General features: G+C 42.2%; 2 protein-coding genes across 3 annotated transcripts; both read left to right on the plus strand.

Moving 5' to 3' along the window:
• Positions 1-56: 56 nt before the first annotated feature.
• On the plus strand, positions 57-10,636 carry dnajb14 (DnaJ heat shock protein family (Hsp40) member B14). The gene is made up of 8 exons (XM_061247136.1): positions 57-223; positions 3,161-3,329; positions 5,575-5,720; positions 6,385-6,570; positions 6,906-6,997; positions 8,001-8,110; positions 8,580-8,752; positions 9,804-10,636. The coding sequence occupies exons 1-8, from the start codon at positions 91-93 to the stop codon at positions 9,926-9,928; spliced, it is 1,134 nt and encodes a 377-aa protein (XP_061103120.1). The 5' UTR covers positions 57-90; the 3' UTR covers positions 9,929-10,636.
• On the plus strand, positions 10,360-16,365 carry pla2g12a (phospholipase A2, group XIIA). 2 transcript variants are annotated; one of them, XM_061247141.1, is made up of 4 exons: positions 10,360-10,434; positions 13,626-13,702; positions 14,204-14,369; positions 15,386-16,365. In XM_061247141.1, exons 1-4 carry the CDS (start codon positions 10,371-10,373, stop codon positions 15,502-15,504), a joined length of 426 nt encoding a protein of 141 aa, XP_061103125.1. In that variant the 5' UTR covers positions 10,360-10,370; the 3' UTR covers positions 15,505-16,365. The 2 variants fall into 2 exon arrangements, with proteins under 2 accessions (XP_061103125.1, XP_061103124.1); XM_061247140.1 differs by lacking the exon at positions 10,360-10,434 and adding an exon at positions 11,126-11,807.
• The last annotated feature ends 522 nt before the right edge of the window (positions 16,366-16,887 follow it).

A 16,887-nucleotide genomic window follows, 5' to 3' on the forward strand; every position in this document is an offset into this window, starting at 1 on the left:
AATAGCGAAAGTGCCGCTTGCGAACGCATTCCATTTTTTTCCACCCTGCGCTAAGGTGTCAGCTGACCTAGGAAAGGAAGAGGAAGAAAGATGGAAGGTAACAGAGACGAAGCAGAAAAATGTATACGCATAGCGACTAAGGCTGCCGAAGCGGGGGACAAAGACAAAGCGCTGAAATTTCTGAACAAAGCGGAGAAACTCTACCCAACCGAGAAAGCGAAAGGTAATGTTTGCATGATTTGACATGTTTAAATGAGTAAGCTGGGTTGAATTTTTAATATCGGTAGCTTGCTAGCTGTTAGCAGGCTAAGTGCAACATTGCTTCACCTTTAAAATAACAGCGTGTGTCTGCTGTGGCAAAGACGTCGGTTAAATATCTGGATTACCCCATGTAATGAAAAGGCCGATGAAGTCGCTGACAAATTGTTATTAACCAATTCATCCGTTCGTTATATTTGGTGACATTAGCTACGCCACGGTCTGACATCTGAGGTGGTTGGCTCACTAGCGCAGCCTAAAATGTTTTCAGATTCATCCTCCTTTCGTGTAGTGTAACGTTAGGGAATTCGAATATACAGCGCGGTGCATCGCCTAATATATGTTTAGAATTAAAATGTATCTTTGTTACTTTGTTACGCCAGATGCCAGCTCCCAGCTCCGAAACCATATGTAATTGGTAAGAGTTTCTACATGGACGGCTTCCCTGGTGTAAAATCCAGCTATGAACAGCTTAAAATCATCAGCCACCAGCTGTTTCTAAACATAGCTTGAGCTGGTCAAACCATGTTGAATATGGCCTGAACTGGTCAACCAGCTACCAGCTGTTTTTTTTTCAGCATGGCTGGCAATTTACGAAACGTCCAGAAAGTAGCCTAGGATGTACTGCTAGAGGTTGTATGGACTTAATGTAGCCTATGGTTTACTCAAATGTTCGAATATTGATCTCTGCCCTTTTTGACAAAAATCAGATAGCTACGAACAAATGCAGGAGGCCTGATTTTTTGCTATCAAGCGACTACCCCCAGAGCCATGTCTATTGTTTTTAATGACGAGACAGACTAATTCTGTAGCTTTATTTGGTTTGATGAAAGGTGTCCAAGGATGGACGTTTTATGATCATTAGCTGGCTATATATACAAGTTAGACAACGATGAAACCATCTTGTCTTTCAAAATGTCAAGCTCGGTCTGTGCTCTGGAGACGAAAAACATGCACTTGAGTGGCTCTGTTGTGTCGACTGTGGGTTTCGTGAAATGTGTGGTAAAATGATTGCTGTAAGTTCCGACATCGATCAAGGGTGTGCAATTAGATTTTTTAAATGAGTTATTTTGCTATATACTTAGCAATGGGTTGAACCCTGTGAAATTCTCATGATCTTGATCTCAGATTTTCCTGAAAATGTCCTTGTTCTGTAAAGGAAGGCTTCTTGGCCAAATTCCATGTTTATTTACAATAATTGTTCAGAGATGTTGTTTACAGTATGGATATTTCATGTGCATGCATAAATTATATAAATGACTCCGCTTTGACCAATAGATTCTACAGAAATGACCAACTTTGTGTCATTCAAAACCAGATTTAGTGCCAAAACTGCCCTGTGTGCCTTCATTCAGTGCCTTATTTAGAGTAGTCAGTTAATATGCACAGTTCTGCCTATAATGCTTCTCAATCTGTTACAATTTCTTGGAGATAAAATTATAGATCCAGCATTGTTTGTGAGTCATGTGCCTCTTAATTGATGTGTATTGCATGCCCAGTTCATATTTGAGTTGGGTCTTGTGATTTTAAATATAAACCTGTTACAGTCAAAAATGTTGAATGGTTGAGAGTAAATGTATGTATTTTCACATTTAAGCGATACTACCTGTGTGAGTGGTGTGTTGTGGAATGATATGAAGGGCAAATTGTAAGCAAGACCATCTCAGGAAGTGTGTAGTTTGTCAACATTCTCAAGCTCATACTGTTACTGTGCTATTTGGTGAGCGAGTCCACCCAATATTTGAAACATTCTTCAGCTCTTCCTCAGTTCTGATTCCTTGAAACCTAGCTTCTGCATTTACTGTACAACTGAGGCAATTCTTCAGAGGATCGATTGAGAAAATGAGCAGTTATTGCAATGTGATTTATATTGCTTTAGATTTAGATGAGAGTATGGGGTAAGCCAATAGGGCAGCACGGTGGTGCAGTAGCTTGTATGTTCTCCCTGTGTTCACATGGGTTTCTGCTGGGTTCTCTGCCCAGGGTCTACAGGTGAAAATCACCCCCCCCCCCCCCACACACTTTCACAGAAATATGATTAATGTGCAATAACCCTGTCAAGTTTCAAACTAAAATAAAGTAATGACTACTATCTGTCTGGTGATTGTATGGAAATGCTCTATTAGAGCCTATTTGGGGGTTAGATGAATGAGTTAAAATTATTAGGTCATTTTACATTTGAATGTGCATTCTTGTCAGATTGTGGGTTTGAAAAGGAGTGGTTTCTCGCTTATTTCCACGTGCAGCAATGAATTTTGATGGGGATCGCGGATGTAAAACAGGTCAGATGGGGATGCAGACAGTTGGGCAGGTAACTGGAACAGCCAGCATCAGATAAGGAGATTAAGAGTCTTGAGCTCAATCCTTTAATCGAGTAATTGACTGGATGCTGAGTTGATGGTTGTGTAGGCCTAAACTAGAGCTGCAAGCAGGGGCCAATCCCCCCCCAGAGCAATGTGGGGTTAAGGGCCTTGCTCAAGTGTTGCCAAAGGTTGGTTCTTCTGTTTTACATACAGTACTGTGGTTTCAACATTTTTATAGCATATTATAGATAGCTAATTAGTGTAAATGAGGGCTACTAAACCCTGATCCTGGAGGAAAGCCATTTTGTAGGTTTTCACTCGAGCCAAAGCACACCTCATTCAACAGCAAGAGATCTCATTGAGCTGCTAATGAGAGTAGAATTATGGTTGAAATGAGAACCTACAGGACTGTAGACCTCCAGGAGCAGGGTTGTGCAGCCCTGGCCTAAATAAGCAGCTTGGTAGCGCAGCTTCCAGATGCTTCAGGCACAGTGAACATGGCCCTGTGGCCATAAAGGTGTGGAGTCCTCTGAGTCCCCGAGTCTTGGTCTTGGTGTTGCGTTCCTGGCTCAGTTGGCTCTGTACCCTGCCTGTTGCAGCGCTGCTGGAGGCCCTGACAAAGAATGGGAGCTCGACGGCAAACGGAACGTCTTTCCCGCGGTCGACGGATGAGAGCGGCCGGAGTAGGCCAGAGGGGAACGGGCAGGACCCGGGGAACGCAGAACCGGCCAAGGGCTTCACCAAGGAGCAGGTGGAGGGAGTGCAGAGGTGTGTGTGACTGCTCCGCTCTATGTACACACGCACACGCACACACACACGCACACATGCACACGCACACGCACACGCACACGCACACGCACACGCACACATACACATGCACACGCACACGCACACATACACACACACACACACACACACATGCACACACTTTCTGCAGAGATGAGTGTGGCTTCACTCTTTCTGTGACAGTCTCTCTCTTGCTCGCTATCTCTTTCTCACCCTCTCTTTCTCTCTCTCTACCATCCATCCATGCTCCGTGTGTAAGGCATTATTTATTATTTATTATTTATTATGAATTTGATTTGCATATGAATTTATGTCATTGTATCCTCCACCTTATCCCCTGACCCCCGCACTGCTTTTCTGAACCACGTAATATTTGCTCTTCTGCCAAATTGATTTAATTCCAATAAAGGTGGAATTTTTTCACCTTTATTCTTTTGGCATATTCATTTATCAGTTAAGTTGTGTCGGGTAACAATGTGGTCAGTGTTATGGGGATTTTCTGGAAAGCCAGTCTGTAGCTGAGGAGAATGTGGCTGTCCATGGTCCTGAACGTTTCTGACAGGGAGGGACACAGAAAGCTCTCATTGGCCAAAGAGAAGGCCAACCAATCACAGGCAGCATTGAAATAAGATCTGAGAAAACATGTTTGTATGCCTGCCTATTGAAACACTAATTTGTGTTTGAGGCGAAACACACAAAGGTTAAAACGAAGAGATGAGATTACTGGGAGATTCAGCCCGTGCACATGAATCCCCCTGTGTGGGTTGGACTCCGCTCCCTGGTACATTCTGTACAGCTTCTCCATGGGGATAAAGAGAAACAATACATGCCAAAGTACATCTTTAAACAAACTCTTGGCTATTTCTGGGAAGGTGACGAATGAATGTGTTTTGGAATGGATTGGGGACTGAAAGTTTGGCACTTCACGGTTCTGAAGCAGTGCTCAGAATGCGATGATGGGACAGCTAAAATAAAGAAGTAGAAATGGAGTTGCTGGTTTGACCTGTGTCATCAGGTCTCTTAGCATGGTGTTCTGCTGTACTGAGTGAGTTCCTTGATTGAGGTGCTATAATTATGGCTGTTTAATTAGTCCCCTAACTGTGGCTCAACCTTTCCTGGGTGATTAAAGACTGCCGTATTTACTGCGCTTGATCCACTTGTTTTGTGCCTCGGAGCCACAGAGCAGACCTTTAGACTCAACCCGGGCCTCAGGCTGTGAGGGCTTCCGTCTCCTTTATTTATGGATCACCCATTAAGAGTGCTTTCTCTCCTTTCATTTCATTCTGTGATCCATTTTCTCTTAACATTGCAGTATTACAAATCGCCTCAAGCACCTCAATCATTTCAACGAAGAGGTTTGATTACACTTAATTGGTTTGTTTTCAACAATGGTGGGAGCACTAACAGGATGACCTATGTTAACTTGTGTATGCTGTGTGAGTGTAATTGTGTATTTCCTTGTTTGGCTGATGAGTGTGTTATGTGCAGTGTAGTGGCGGGGGAGGGGGTGGGGGGGTTTGGGCAAGCAAGGTAACCTGAAGTGTGGCCTGCTGACATCCAGTTGCCGTGGGGACCCTAGAGGCCTGCTGATTGGCTGCAGTGAGAGAGTTGGGGAGGTTGAGGATTAGATGAGGGAGTAGAATCAGTTAGAGTTTCTTAAAACAGTGTATCCCTCTGTAGAATAATGCAACAGCACCCATACGGCTCTCTGAGGCAGCACATTATGCAAGAGGGCCGTTCTATTGCATAGCATTTTTTCGTTTTAATTTGGTCTCCTGGGCTGGCTTCTCTGATGGGGCTCACTAGGGTTTCAAAGGCAGACCAAATGTCCTCACTTTGACTAACTGAAAGACTCAAAAATATTTGTGTACAGGTGAGAGTATGCAAGGCTAGCCGTTTATAAAAAATGAATTATGAAAATAAGTAACATTTGCAGGAAGTGCATTAAAGGACTCGCTGTCTACATCTCATTTTCAAGCTTCTTTTTTCAGTAAGACCACCACCCAATTTCTCAATATTCATTTGTAGTCAATTGCCCCTGTGAAAAAATTGTATACTCAGCATACTTGATATAAACTGTCATTTTACTTCAGGTATTCTGAAGTATAAAATGGTATACTGTAGCATGGTAGTTTTTTCATGTGGCTGGATAGGGCTTGAGTATGCGGAGGGTTTGGAGGGTTTGGCTTGTGGGGCTGCTGGTCACCAGGCTCTCTCTCTGTTCCAGGGTGAAGAAATGTAAGGATTACTACGAGGTCCTGGGGGTCAGTAAAGAGGCCAATGAGGAAGAGCTGAAAAAGGCCTACAGGAAGCTGGCGCTGAAGTTCCATCCTGACAAGAACCACGCTCCCGGAGCCACTGAAGCCTTCAAAAGTACCGCCTCCTTCACTGGCATAAGGGCATATGGGCACAAGCTGACTTGAGCAGGCAGCTACAGGCCTGCGGTTTTAATGTCCAGTCCAGAGCATCAAGCCTGGGCTTCAATATGCTCAGGGCCTCTGCTTGTACTGCATATAGGATTGCCAGATGTCCTGTTTTAGGCCAGAATGTCTGGCTTTCAAATTATTTTTGTGGTCCTGACCAGACGATATAAATAATGAATAATGGTGAATAATTCATTGAAATTTGACCGCTGGTTTGTAATGAGTTCCATCTTCCGTCTCCTTTGTTAGTTTCTTTTCCCTTCTTTCTCCCGCCAGGCCCCCACCCTCAGTCCGCGGGGCATGATCAACCTTCAAGTTGCCCTGTCCCGTCTCTGTGTGAATGTGGATGGTGTCTGGTTTTCACTAATTGTAAATCTGGCAACCCTAACTGCATGACCTGGCAAGCTCTTCGACACATATTGACAGCACTGTGCAAAAAAGGATCGCTGTTCACATTATTAATTCATTTTAGGAATTTCCTTCTGAGAAAAAGTAACCGTGTTCAATAAAGCACTTGAAACAAAAACCAAACATTTGAAACGAGCTGAAGAATGCACTCAGTTTTGATGAAAGTAGATGGTTATGATGGGCTGACCGCTGTGTGTTTTCGGCAGAGATCGGCAACGCGTACGCAGTCCTCAGTAATGCGGAGAAGAGGAAACAGTATGACCTGACGGGCGGAGAGCCGCCGGCGAATACGGGACACGCCCGCGGCGGCTTCGACTTCCACACGGGCTTCGAGGCAGACATCACGCCTGAGGACCTCTTCAACATGTTCTTTGGCGGAGGCTTCGCTTCCTGTACGTCCCTCTTTGAAATAACCGGCGCACAGACTCACCAGAAGGACAGAATCATATAGAATCACTGTCATTCTCTAGAGAACAGAATCCGAGAGGCTCTGTGTCCTATAGACTTGCTGTCCTTCTCTATAGAGAACACACTCCTAGAGACTTGCTGACCTTCTCTATGGAGAACACACTCTGATAGACTTGTTGTCCTTCTCAATAGAGAACACATTCCTATAAATTTGCTTTCCAAAACATTTGGTCTTACATGCTTTTCATTGTGTAGATAAGCATTATTACTGAGGTTTTATGCACCAATCCCTGATTTGACGCTCTGCTCCTCTCTCCAGCGAGCTCTCACTCGTTCACCAATGGCAGAGCCCGATACAGCCAGCAGAACCCCACCCAGACCAGGCCGGAGCAAGGGCAGGGGCGGAGAGATGTAAGGAGGGAGGGGCTACGGTGCTGAGTGACACTACGCTGTGTTAGCAGGGTTTAACTAGAGAGCAGGGGGTATTTCACTAAGCACGATTATGGAGTTAGCTGGATAATTGCGCAGAGTAAAACCCAGAACAGCTCTTTTTACTACATTTTTACAGTTATCTGGCTAACTCTGCTTTCTGGCTCTCGGGGGGGTATATCACAAAGCAAGATGACTGAGTTGATTTGATAAGCTCACAGAGTAATACCCAGAACCCTTCCAAAACTGGAACATGGACTGAAGTAAAAACAGCTGTTCTGGGTTTTACTGCGTGAAGTAATCCAACTAACTCAGCAATCCTGCTTTGTGATATACCGCCCAGGATTAAAGTAAAACACGGGACAGCTCTTTTTACTTCAGTCCAGATTGGGAAGGTTCAGTGCAGCTATCCCACAAACTCTGTAATCCGCTTTATGATACAGGCCCCAGGCCTGCTTCACTATAGTATTCATCACCCAAATGCATTTTATTATCTATTTATTTGTGTATTTATTACTGTTATTATTAGCTTTCAGAAGCAGACTCTTCCTCCAGTTGTTTAGCTAGACAGGCCAATGTTCTCTCACTACAGTGCATTTCAACATTTGTACTTTGTACTAACACAGAATAATTTGACGGGAAGTAATGTAATGTGCTGTCTCTGTGCTTCAGATAACGTAAATATTTATCCCAAAAGATTATGAACAAAGAAAGACAAACCATAACTAAGTTGATCATTAAACCTGTACACTAAACTATTGCAGTTCTACACCACTGCTATATAGGAATAGCCTCTCTATACCTACTACTGAATTTATACCCCTTATACCACCTTCTGAAAAGTTATTCTTACGTTTTTGTAGTCCTGAGGGTAACTGACTGATGTTCTCTACTTCTGCATGTCATTCTGGATAAGTCAATGCATTCATTCTATTGTTGTTCTTAGTATTATTATATTATTATAATGCTCTGGTCTGATTTCCAGGGCGGGTTTTCCATGTTCATCCAGCTGATGCCCATAGCGGTGCTGATCTTGGTGTCCATCCTCAGCCAGCTAATGGTGTCCACTCCCCCCTATAGCCTCTACAGCAGACCGTATGTCACCCCCTCCTCCACCACGGCCTACCTCATTATCACACCTACAGCCTTTACTCAAAACCCAATTTGGATATCCGTTATCTCTCTCAATTTGTATTGGTGAATGGTGAATGGGCTGCATTTATGTAGATGCCTCTCTTTCACACACACAAAAAAAGTCAGCTCTCAACTTCACTGATATACACATATTATACACACAGCATTAACAATACCAATATACACGTGATACCATATTCATGCCATATCATATACAATGTGAAATGATTAACTGCAGATGTTGACAGTTGTTGTGCTTCAGTGTTGGTGACCGGTTGTCACATCTCTCACTAAATCACACAAACACACACACATATACAAGTATATGTGGGTATACATATGAGTGTATATAATGTATGTGTGGGCATGTATCTGATAAATCCACCAATGAAATATGGAATCAGTGATATTTTTAACACTTCCTCTGCAGGTCCACGGGGCAGACTGTTAAAAGGCAGACGGAGAACCTGCGTGTGGACTATTATGTCAGCCGAGAATTCAAATTAGAGTACAAGGGCTCGGCTCTACAGAAAATAGAGAAAAGCGTGGAAGAGGACTACGTGTCCAGCGTGCGGAACAACTGCTGGAAGGAGAGGCAGACGAGTAAGCTCCCTCTTCACCATGACAGCAGCCTCTCTCCGAGTTTGCTGTAGACTGTCTCCTCCTACTTCGTTTTGACTGTTATTATCTATGAATGTTTGTTCTATTAGGTTATTTCTGCAGATGAGTCCATATTGTGTGTCTCAGGACTGTAGGTCAGCCTTGTGAATCACACCGCTTAAGCTACTATGTCAGAGCAAGAGCCTTTATATTAGTTTTGTACACACATAATGTGGGGATTCATAATAATAATGTGTTATTTAGCTGACTCTTTTATCCAAAGTGACTTACAGTTGATTAGACTAAGCAGGGGACAATACCCCCTGGAGAAATGCAGGGTTAAGGGCCTTGCTCAAGGGCCCAACAGCTGTTTGGATCTTATCATAGCTACCCCGGGGCTTCCGGAACCACCAACCTTCCAGGGCCCAATCAAACACCTTAGCCACTGAGCTACATGCTGCTGCATGAGCAGGTTTATATTAGTTTGGTACACGCTCAATGTAGCAAATTCTAATTTGCTTTTAGCTGAAAGCAAAGTTAACTGAAGTATAAGGGGTTTGTGGTGTGTATAAAACACAGGTTATGATTTTTTATGTATTTATTTAACCTTTATTAAGTAAAGTCTCATTGAGATTAAAAATCTCTACAAGAGAGACCTGGCCAAGAGGCAGCATACCACACACAAGCATGAAGGTTACATACAGATAACAAACATTCATCACAGATTATCCTGACTTTTTAGTCTGTTTTGGGATTACATATTTTCAAAATTTCCAGTACTCCTACATTCAAGTCCAGTACTGCTGCTGGTTGGAGTGGCAGCGTGTAGCCTAGTGGCTAAGGTACATGACTGGGACCCAGAAGGTTGATGGTTCAAGCCCCAGTGTAGCCACCTGTTGGGCCCTTGAGCAAGGCCCTTAACCCCACATTGCTCCAGGGGATTGCATAAAAGGATAAAAGCATCAGCTAAATGGTCTATTATATATTATATTATTATACTTTAGGACTGAAACCATACAAAGTACAAAGTACTTTACTGTGTCTGCTTCCTCAGAAACGGACCTGTTGTACGCAGCCAAGGTCTACAGAGATGAACGGTTGCGTCGGAAGGCGGAGCTTATGACCATGGACAACTGCAAGGAGCTGGACCGGCTAAACATGCTGTACCGGGGAGGATGAGCCCCTGCCCCACGGACTGTTTTACACTTGTGTGGATAAACGCGCACATACATGTACATGTATACTTTTATGAAGAGAGAATGTGTCAACATAGGACAGGGGGTGGGGGGGAGTTAGCCTTTCTGTGGGATGTCCCTTGTCCATGTCCATTCCGCTGAACCCCCACCCATGGAAATGGCCTTCCTGCATCTCTGTGAGTCTCCATGTGCAACCCTCCCCCTTACGTTACTGTAGTTTATGAAGGAAGAGCATCTCTAAAAAAAGACACATTGCTTGCAAGCGTCATATTACGATGGTGGCATTTTGGAGGGAGGCTATCATTTGCTCATACAATCCCAAACCTACTTCTTACATCATCCAACCCATGTGCTCGACTTCAGCTTCATTTGGATTGTTCCCATTCCAGGATCTCCTTCCCCTATAAATGTGCCCCCTCTGAGACATGCTGGGGTCTCCAGAGGAACATAAGATGGCCGCTGAACAGCCTTGTAGAAACCTCTGGGCCGGTGAGTTCAAAGTGAAGGGGAACATGTCAGAACTCTACAGATGATGGGATAATTAAACCATTTCCTTCATGAGATTGTAAATATTTTACTTTTGAATGTTTGAAGTTATGCAAGAATTATTTAAGTATTTAGAGAAGCAGAGTTTATCTTCCGTGCCGGACTAATCGTTTGAATAAAGTTTAAATTATTACCAAAACAAAAAGCTGTTTGAATTCTTAAAAATACTTTTGAAGGAGGTTTCTATTTCTAAAGTGGCCAAGCTAATGAATAATGATCAATGTTGCACAATTTACAAATCAACTTCTTCGTGTCCTGTAAACGTACAACCTACTGTTTTTTTCTTATGATCATGTAAATAGTATTGCGCATTTCACAAAAAACAATTTATTTGATCAATTATTTGAACTGGAAATCGTCCTCTCACGGAGCAATGTAGTTCCAGTTTGTACCACAAGGTAGCAGTCGCAGCACAACACGGTGAGCTTTGATAAAAAAAATTTTTTAAAAAGCCTTTTAAAAATTATTCTCCGCCAGATGTGAGCATTGGCTGCATAGCACGTAATTTCTCATTTTTCATATTTATTTCTACTCATTTAAACGGACCAGTTTAGACCCCTTCGTGGAACTATTTACTCAAATGAACTGCAGAGGTTTGTCAGTAGCTTGTGCTCTCATTATATACAGTCAGCTGGCAGTTTTGTCCGAATGAGGTAAACGGATGAGAACAGCGCTTACATTTCTCAGCAGAGAAAAGTGTTCATTAGTCTGATGTAATTTATAATAGTCAACTAAAGGTTTTGTTATACATTTAGGTAAATATATAAAGTGTGCATTGAATATAAAAAGATGCACATGAAAAGCATTATTGGCACTATAACATGTATGAGTGATTCGGATTAATGTGCACTTTGGACTTAAGACGTCGATTTGGAACGTGTACCTTGGTGTCATTAGAGTCACGTGCGTTTACACAACCCGGAACAAGAAGAATAACGCAATGTTGACACTTTCCGACGACGAGTAACTAGTGGTTCAGATAAGACAGTCGAATGGACTGGCGTAACTTAGTTGATACTAGTAAAGTATGTACTTTTAGTTAAGCAAAAGACAAGGTGGAAGTTTTATAACGGACATCAACAACACCGGGTGGACTATGCGCTACTTTTTCCTCTCCGGTTTTGTCATTCTGTTTTCATTTGGATTTGTGAGCCGTGTGTGTGCCTGCGTGCAAGACCGTGAGCCAGAAACACCGGACTGGCGAATGACACTAAAAACGATCCGGAATGGAATTCATAAGATAGACACCTATCTTAACGCAGCGCTCGACTTGTTTGGAGGAGAAGACGGACTATGCCATTACAAATGCAGCGACGGTAGGGACATGTCTTTTACATTATGTTATTAGTGACATTATCAAACGTAGCATCATAAGAACATCGTCGGCTTTGCTCGCGAATTGTGTGTGACGCTGACGCCCGAGCATAAGGCATACGTCATATTGTCCATGGTATAAATTAGTTTAATGAATTATTACCTCAACGGAACGCCTGTAGCGTAATGAAGAGCGCTAATACCTAAACCAACAGTAGCCATCTCGGCAGAGAGTGGCCTTGTTTGGATTAAAGTGTGATCATGAAATTAAAACAAATATCTGTGTTGCGCAAAGTTGCAGTTTACTAATAAAAGTATGCAGTTTTATTAAACAGCATAATATAATAATAATAGTGGTGGATAAATGATCACGGTGCAAATGCACATTGCCATGTTTACAGTGGGAGTTTTGTACGAGGTGCACTGGTCACTCGAGCACAGGAACGGGGAGAACAATAATCAATTGCGGACAGTTTAACGTTATTGTGGTAGTGGTAAGAAATTGTAACCGTGTGGGAGGAACCAGCTCGTGGGCATCCTCAGCAGACCCAGAAAGAGGCCACGCCGAATAGTAGGCTACTACGCTATGAAGAGTAGAGAGTTTCTGCTTTATCTCTGGTCGGTTCCACTTACTCATGAATGCTATCTTGTGAAATTTAAGCAACCCAGTTTCAAATGCCTGAGATTATCAGTGCCGTGAGAGCCAGAACCAGGGTCCAAATGCGTGATACTCAGGCCTAAGGCCAATTAAATTTTTTGTTCGCTGGTTTTAATGGTGTTCGCTAAGAGCTGGTGGTTTATTATAAAACGACATAGGGTGCTGGTTCGTTCGTGTAAACCTCCCTAATGGTCATAATAGCAACCGGAATATGTCTAAAATATGGGATTTGTAAAAAAAAGAAATCCGGTTATCTGAATTAGATTACTGGGGAGAAAACTATAGGGGTATAGGTATATGCTATACCAATGGCTAATGGAAAGGAAACAATTTAGGTTATAGTACCGCCAAGTGGCCGGTCAGTGCTATTTAACTGGTGCCAGGTATTATAATATGCTTCCTCATCTCAGAAGGCCCAGGTAAATCCGACAGATTTATTATAGGATGTGTGACCTTTCCATTAAACCTACAGTGTCATGGGCTTTGGAAGCTGTGGTATTTTACAGCAATGAGTTATCTCCTGTGCTTAGGAATTAGAACAGGGGTGTCAAACTGAATTCCCAGGGGGCCACAGTGGTTTTTTTGTGGTTTCCTTTCAATCAGCGGTCAATTAAGGCCTAAGATTCTTTAGTCAATCAATGACTTGAATGAACCACGGGTGCCAAGAACAACCCAAAAACCAGCAGACACTGCAGCCTTTGGTTGTTGCAGTTTAGTACAGATATAGACACATCTGAAGGGCTTGTTTAGTCCAACCTCAGTTTAATTGTCCCTCGTGATGTGGTGTCAATTTAGTCAATGCAATGATATAAAAACTTTTAATCTCACCCTTTACATTAGCTAATCACAATAAGGAATATCACACTATTGTGTTGACCATATTGATATACTAGCCTTTCCGTGATTGTGGAGATTTATTGGTGTGATTGCAGTCAAGTCTGCTGCACAGAATCACACAGTTCAGAAGGGAAGATACTGTATAATGTTTCATATGCTGTTATGTTTATGTTGTAAATATATGGCCTTTGTGCCTTATTACAATATTATTATACTGTTATTAATGAAGTGGCTTCAGTGCTTTATTATGCTGTTATTCATGAAGTATTGTAATTATCATTATGTAAAGAAGAACAGTGATCTCTAATTTTATTTTCTCTTGTAGGATATAAGCCAGTGCCACGTCATGGTTACAGGCCACCCCCACCGAACGGATGTGGTTCTCCCATATTTGGAGTTCAGGTACAGTAATTTCTTCATTGATATGGCTTTTTAAAGTACAGTACCACCATCATCAATGTCATAGAGGATATATATCAAGCTTGCTAAGGCAAAATTTTATTGATAATATTATAAATAATAATAACAACAGTAGTAATAATAATATTATAACATTATAATAACTTATTTAATAACAATATTATTATTATTATTATTATTATTATTATTATTAGCATATCTGAACACACAATGTGTCAAAAGTGGCTAGAGCAGCAGAAGACTTAAGTCCAAAAATACGTCTAATAAATGCCAAATAATGTGCTCACTGAGTGTATATATAAAGAAAGAAAGCTTTATTCATTTCTGCAAATGCTTATCTGAGCTGTAATCTGCCTGCAGGGTTCTTGCATCCAGCTGTGGTATAGAGCAGGGCTTTCCCATCCCAACCTGCAACAAAACAAATATCAACTACTGCTCTTGTTTGTTTGAGATCACATGACTCAGTTTTCCCCTCTTGTTCAGTTTGATATCGGCATTCCGTCCATGACTAAATGCTGTAACCAACACGACCGTTGCTATGATACGTGCGGGAGTGACAAGCACGATTGTGACGAGCAGTTCCAGGTCTGCTTGGAGACCATCTGTAGAAATGTTCAGAGGACTCTGGGATTGTCCCAAAGTGTGAAAGGTAAGCTCTCCTCCTGCTCCTGGAGTCTGGAGTCATCTGGCTTCCTCTCTTCACTGTCACTTACTACCAGACCTGGGCCAAATACTTAATTGCTTTGGATTGCTTTGAATACTTTTTTACGCTTTACTGAGCTTGTCTGGTGTATTGCAACCTATTAAATACTCTCAGAAAGTTCAAACCCCACCTTCTGGTCCTCTTGGTTGGCTCAGCTGCACCAGGAAAATATTTGGCAGTTACATTTTTTTTAGCCATGTCTGCTCACAACTAAGAGCAACAGATCAAAAACACAATTTTGGTGACTTCTGCCATCACCAAAATAACCATGCATTGATTTCCAAGTTAAAGTTAAGGACAAATGTTGATTGAATCCAGGTAGAGAGTCAGTTCACTGGCACCTCCAGCAAAAACGCATGTTCTTAGTGCAGTGTCCGATATTGGATGAGCTTGCAGCAATGGAACGTTAAAAGGCGTAAAAGTTGAGATTCAGAGGAATTAACATGTAGGGATGTTTTAAGATGTATTGGAAGAAAACAGGTGCTTAGTGAACCTTTGTGTGAAATTATCTAAGGTAATGCACCCATAATACAATTATATTTTTAGGGTTAAATATGACTCAGAAACCTGACTACAATTTTGTCTGTACGGATACTGATTCTTTTTTATATACAGTACCATAATGTTTGGGACAAAGACATATTCCTTCTTGATTTGGCTCTATACACCACAATTTTAAATTTCCAATAAAAACATTATCTTTTATTAATGGGTCTTTTTATACATATTGATTTCACCAGGTAGCACTTTCTATACATAGCCCCCTCATTTATGGGCACCACATTTGGAACATTGTACTTTGTCACTAAATAGCCCTGTACTAGACATCCCTGTGTCTCACTGGCCCATGTCTACCTGTACTCACCTGTGCGTACCTGTGTTTACCTGCGCGTACCTGTTCTTACCTGTGCGTACCTGTTCTCACCTGTGTTTACCTGCGCGTGCCTGTGCTGCTGCCTCAGCCTGCGAGTCGACGGTCCGGCTGCTATTCGACGCGGTGATGCACCTGGGCTGTAAGCCGTACCTGGACAGCCAGCGAGCCTCCTGTATGTGTCTGTATGAGGACAGGCAGGAGCTGTGAGGTGCACCTGGAGGGGATTCTGGAGCTGATGCCAGAGGACAGCCAGGCCTTCCTCCCTCTCAGGGTAACGGCGACCATGGTTGCTACGGGAGACGTGCGATAAACAAAGTTGCCAGGGGAGATGTGGACATCGGGTCTGTCACACATCACAAGCGTCAACATTTATCTCCACTAGGAAAGAAAACTTTTGAATTCTGCCGCGATGCGAACTGAACGAGTATGCAGGGTTGTGTAGTTTCTCTCTCTTATTCATCCGTTTTGTCTGCTTTTTTTGGGTGCATTTACCCTTTTGTGGAAAATCTGTTGCCATGTCCTTTGCACTTGCTGCTGGTTGTCTAAAATGGGAATGGCAAATGACCGCCGTCATCCTCTGATTGGCTAGCCGTGTTTCAAGGTGTTCAGTGGTGTTAGAAAAAATGCAAATGGTAGGTTCTGCATACTTCCACTCTCCACCATGTAGTGGTTAGCAGCTACTTACAGCAATGTGATATGGAGCGGCCAGAAGAATGTTCTTGTTTCCTCTGCAAATCAGTGGAAATGTGCTGAAGAACCAGCAGATGTTCCACATAAGTGTGAAGACACATTAGGTAAGCAGCTTTTAGGATTGTGTCAACTGTTTTCATTCTTTCCGAGTCCCCCCTTTAAAACATAATACAAATGATGAAAATGATGAATGTAACAAAGGCAAGAGTTTATCTGCACTTTGTTTTGCCATTTTGTAAATGCAGTTTGTTGTCTTTATAATACTGTATATATTATTTTGTGAAATTACACTACTGATCACTTTGTCGCTGACTACATTTGAGAACCTGGTTTTCCAGGTAATGTTCATTAAAAGTGCTGATTTATTATGAAACCAAATTTTTTTGTCAGTGACTAAATGACGCCAACATGAACCTCTTGAAAGCCTAAAAATAACAAATAAATAAATACTAATTATTGTTATGAGTAATAAACGAACAACAAAAAAAACATTGCATACTGTAATGCTGATCAGATAAAACAGAAAATGCATGTACAAGCATTAAGGACGTTCAAACCCAAGCAAGTGTGCAATATTATTCCTTTCAGTTTTAATTGCATCTCCCTACTGTTGAGTAAAACTGCAAGTGATCACATTTAGGCACACATTTACATGACATTCGATGTGCATGCTCAAAACTATGCTCTGCAGTGAGTCAGCTATATAACAAGGCGCTAGAGAGGAATTTCTATGGGCCCTAATGATGTATAAAAGTTTCAGACATTTTCGAACAGCAAGTTGATAGGCTACATGGACTGCAGGGAGTGCTTAACAGTGCTACCACAGCGCCACCTAGCATACATAGCAAACCTAGTAGCTAAACGCCAGAAAATGTGTCAAGCATCTTCAAATCTGTTGTC

Source organism: Conger conger, chromosome 6 (genome assembly GCF_963514075.1).
Source record: "Conger conger chromosome 6, fConCon1.1, whole genome shotgun sequence".
In the NCBI taxonomy this organism is placed as follows: Eukaryota; Metazoa; Chordata; class Actinopteri; order Anguilliformes; family Congridae; genus Conger; species Conger conger.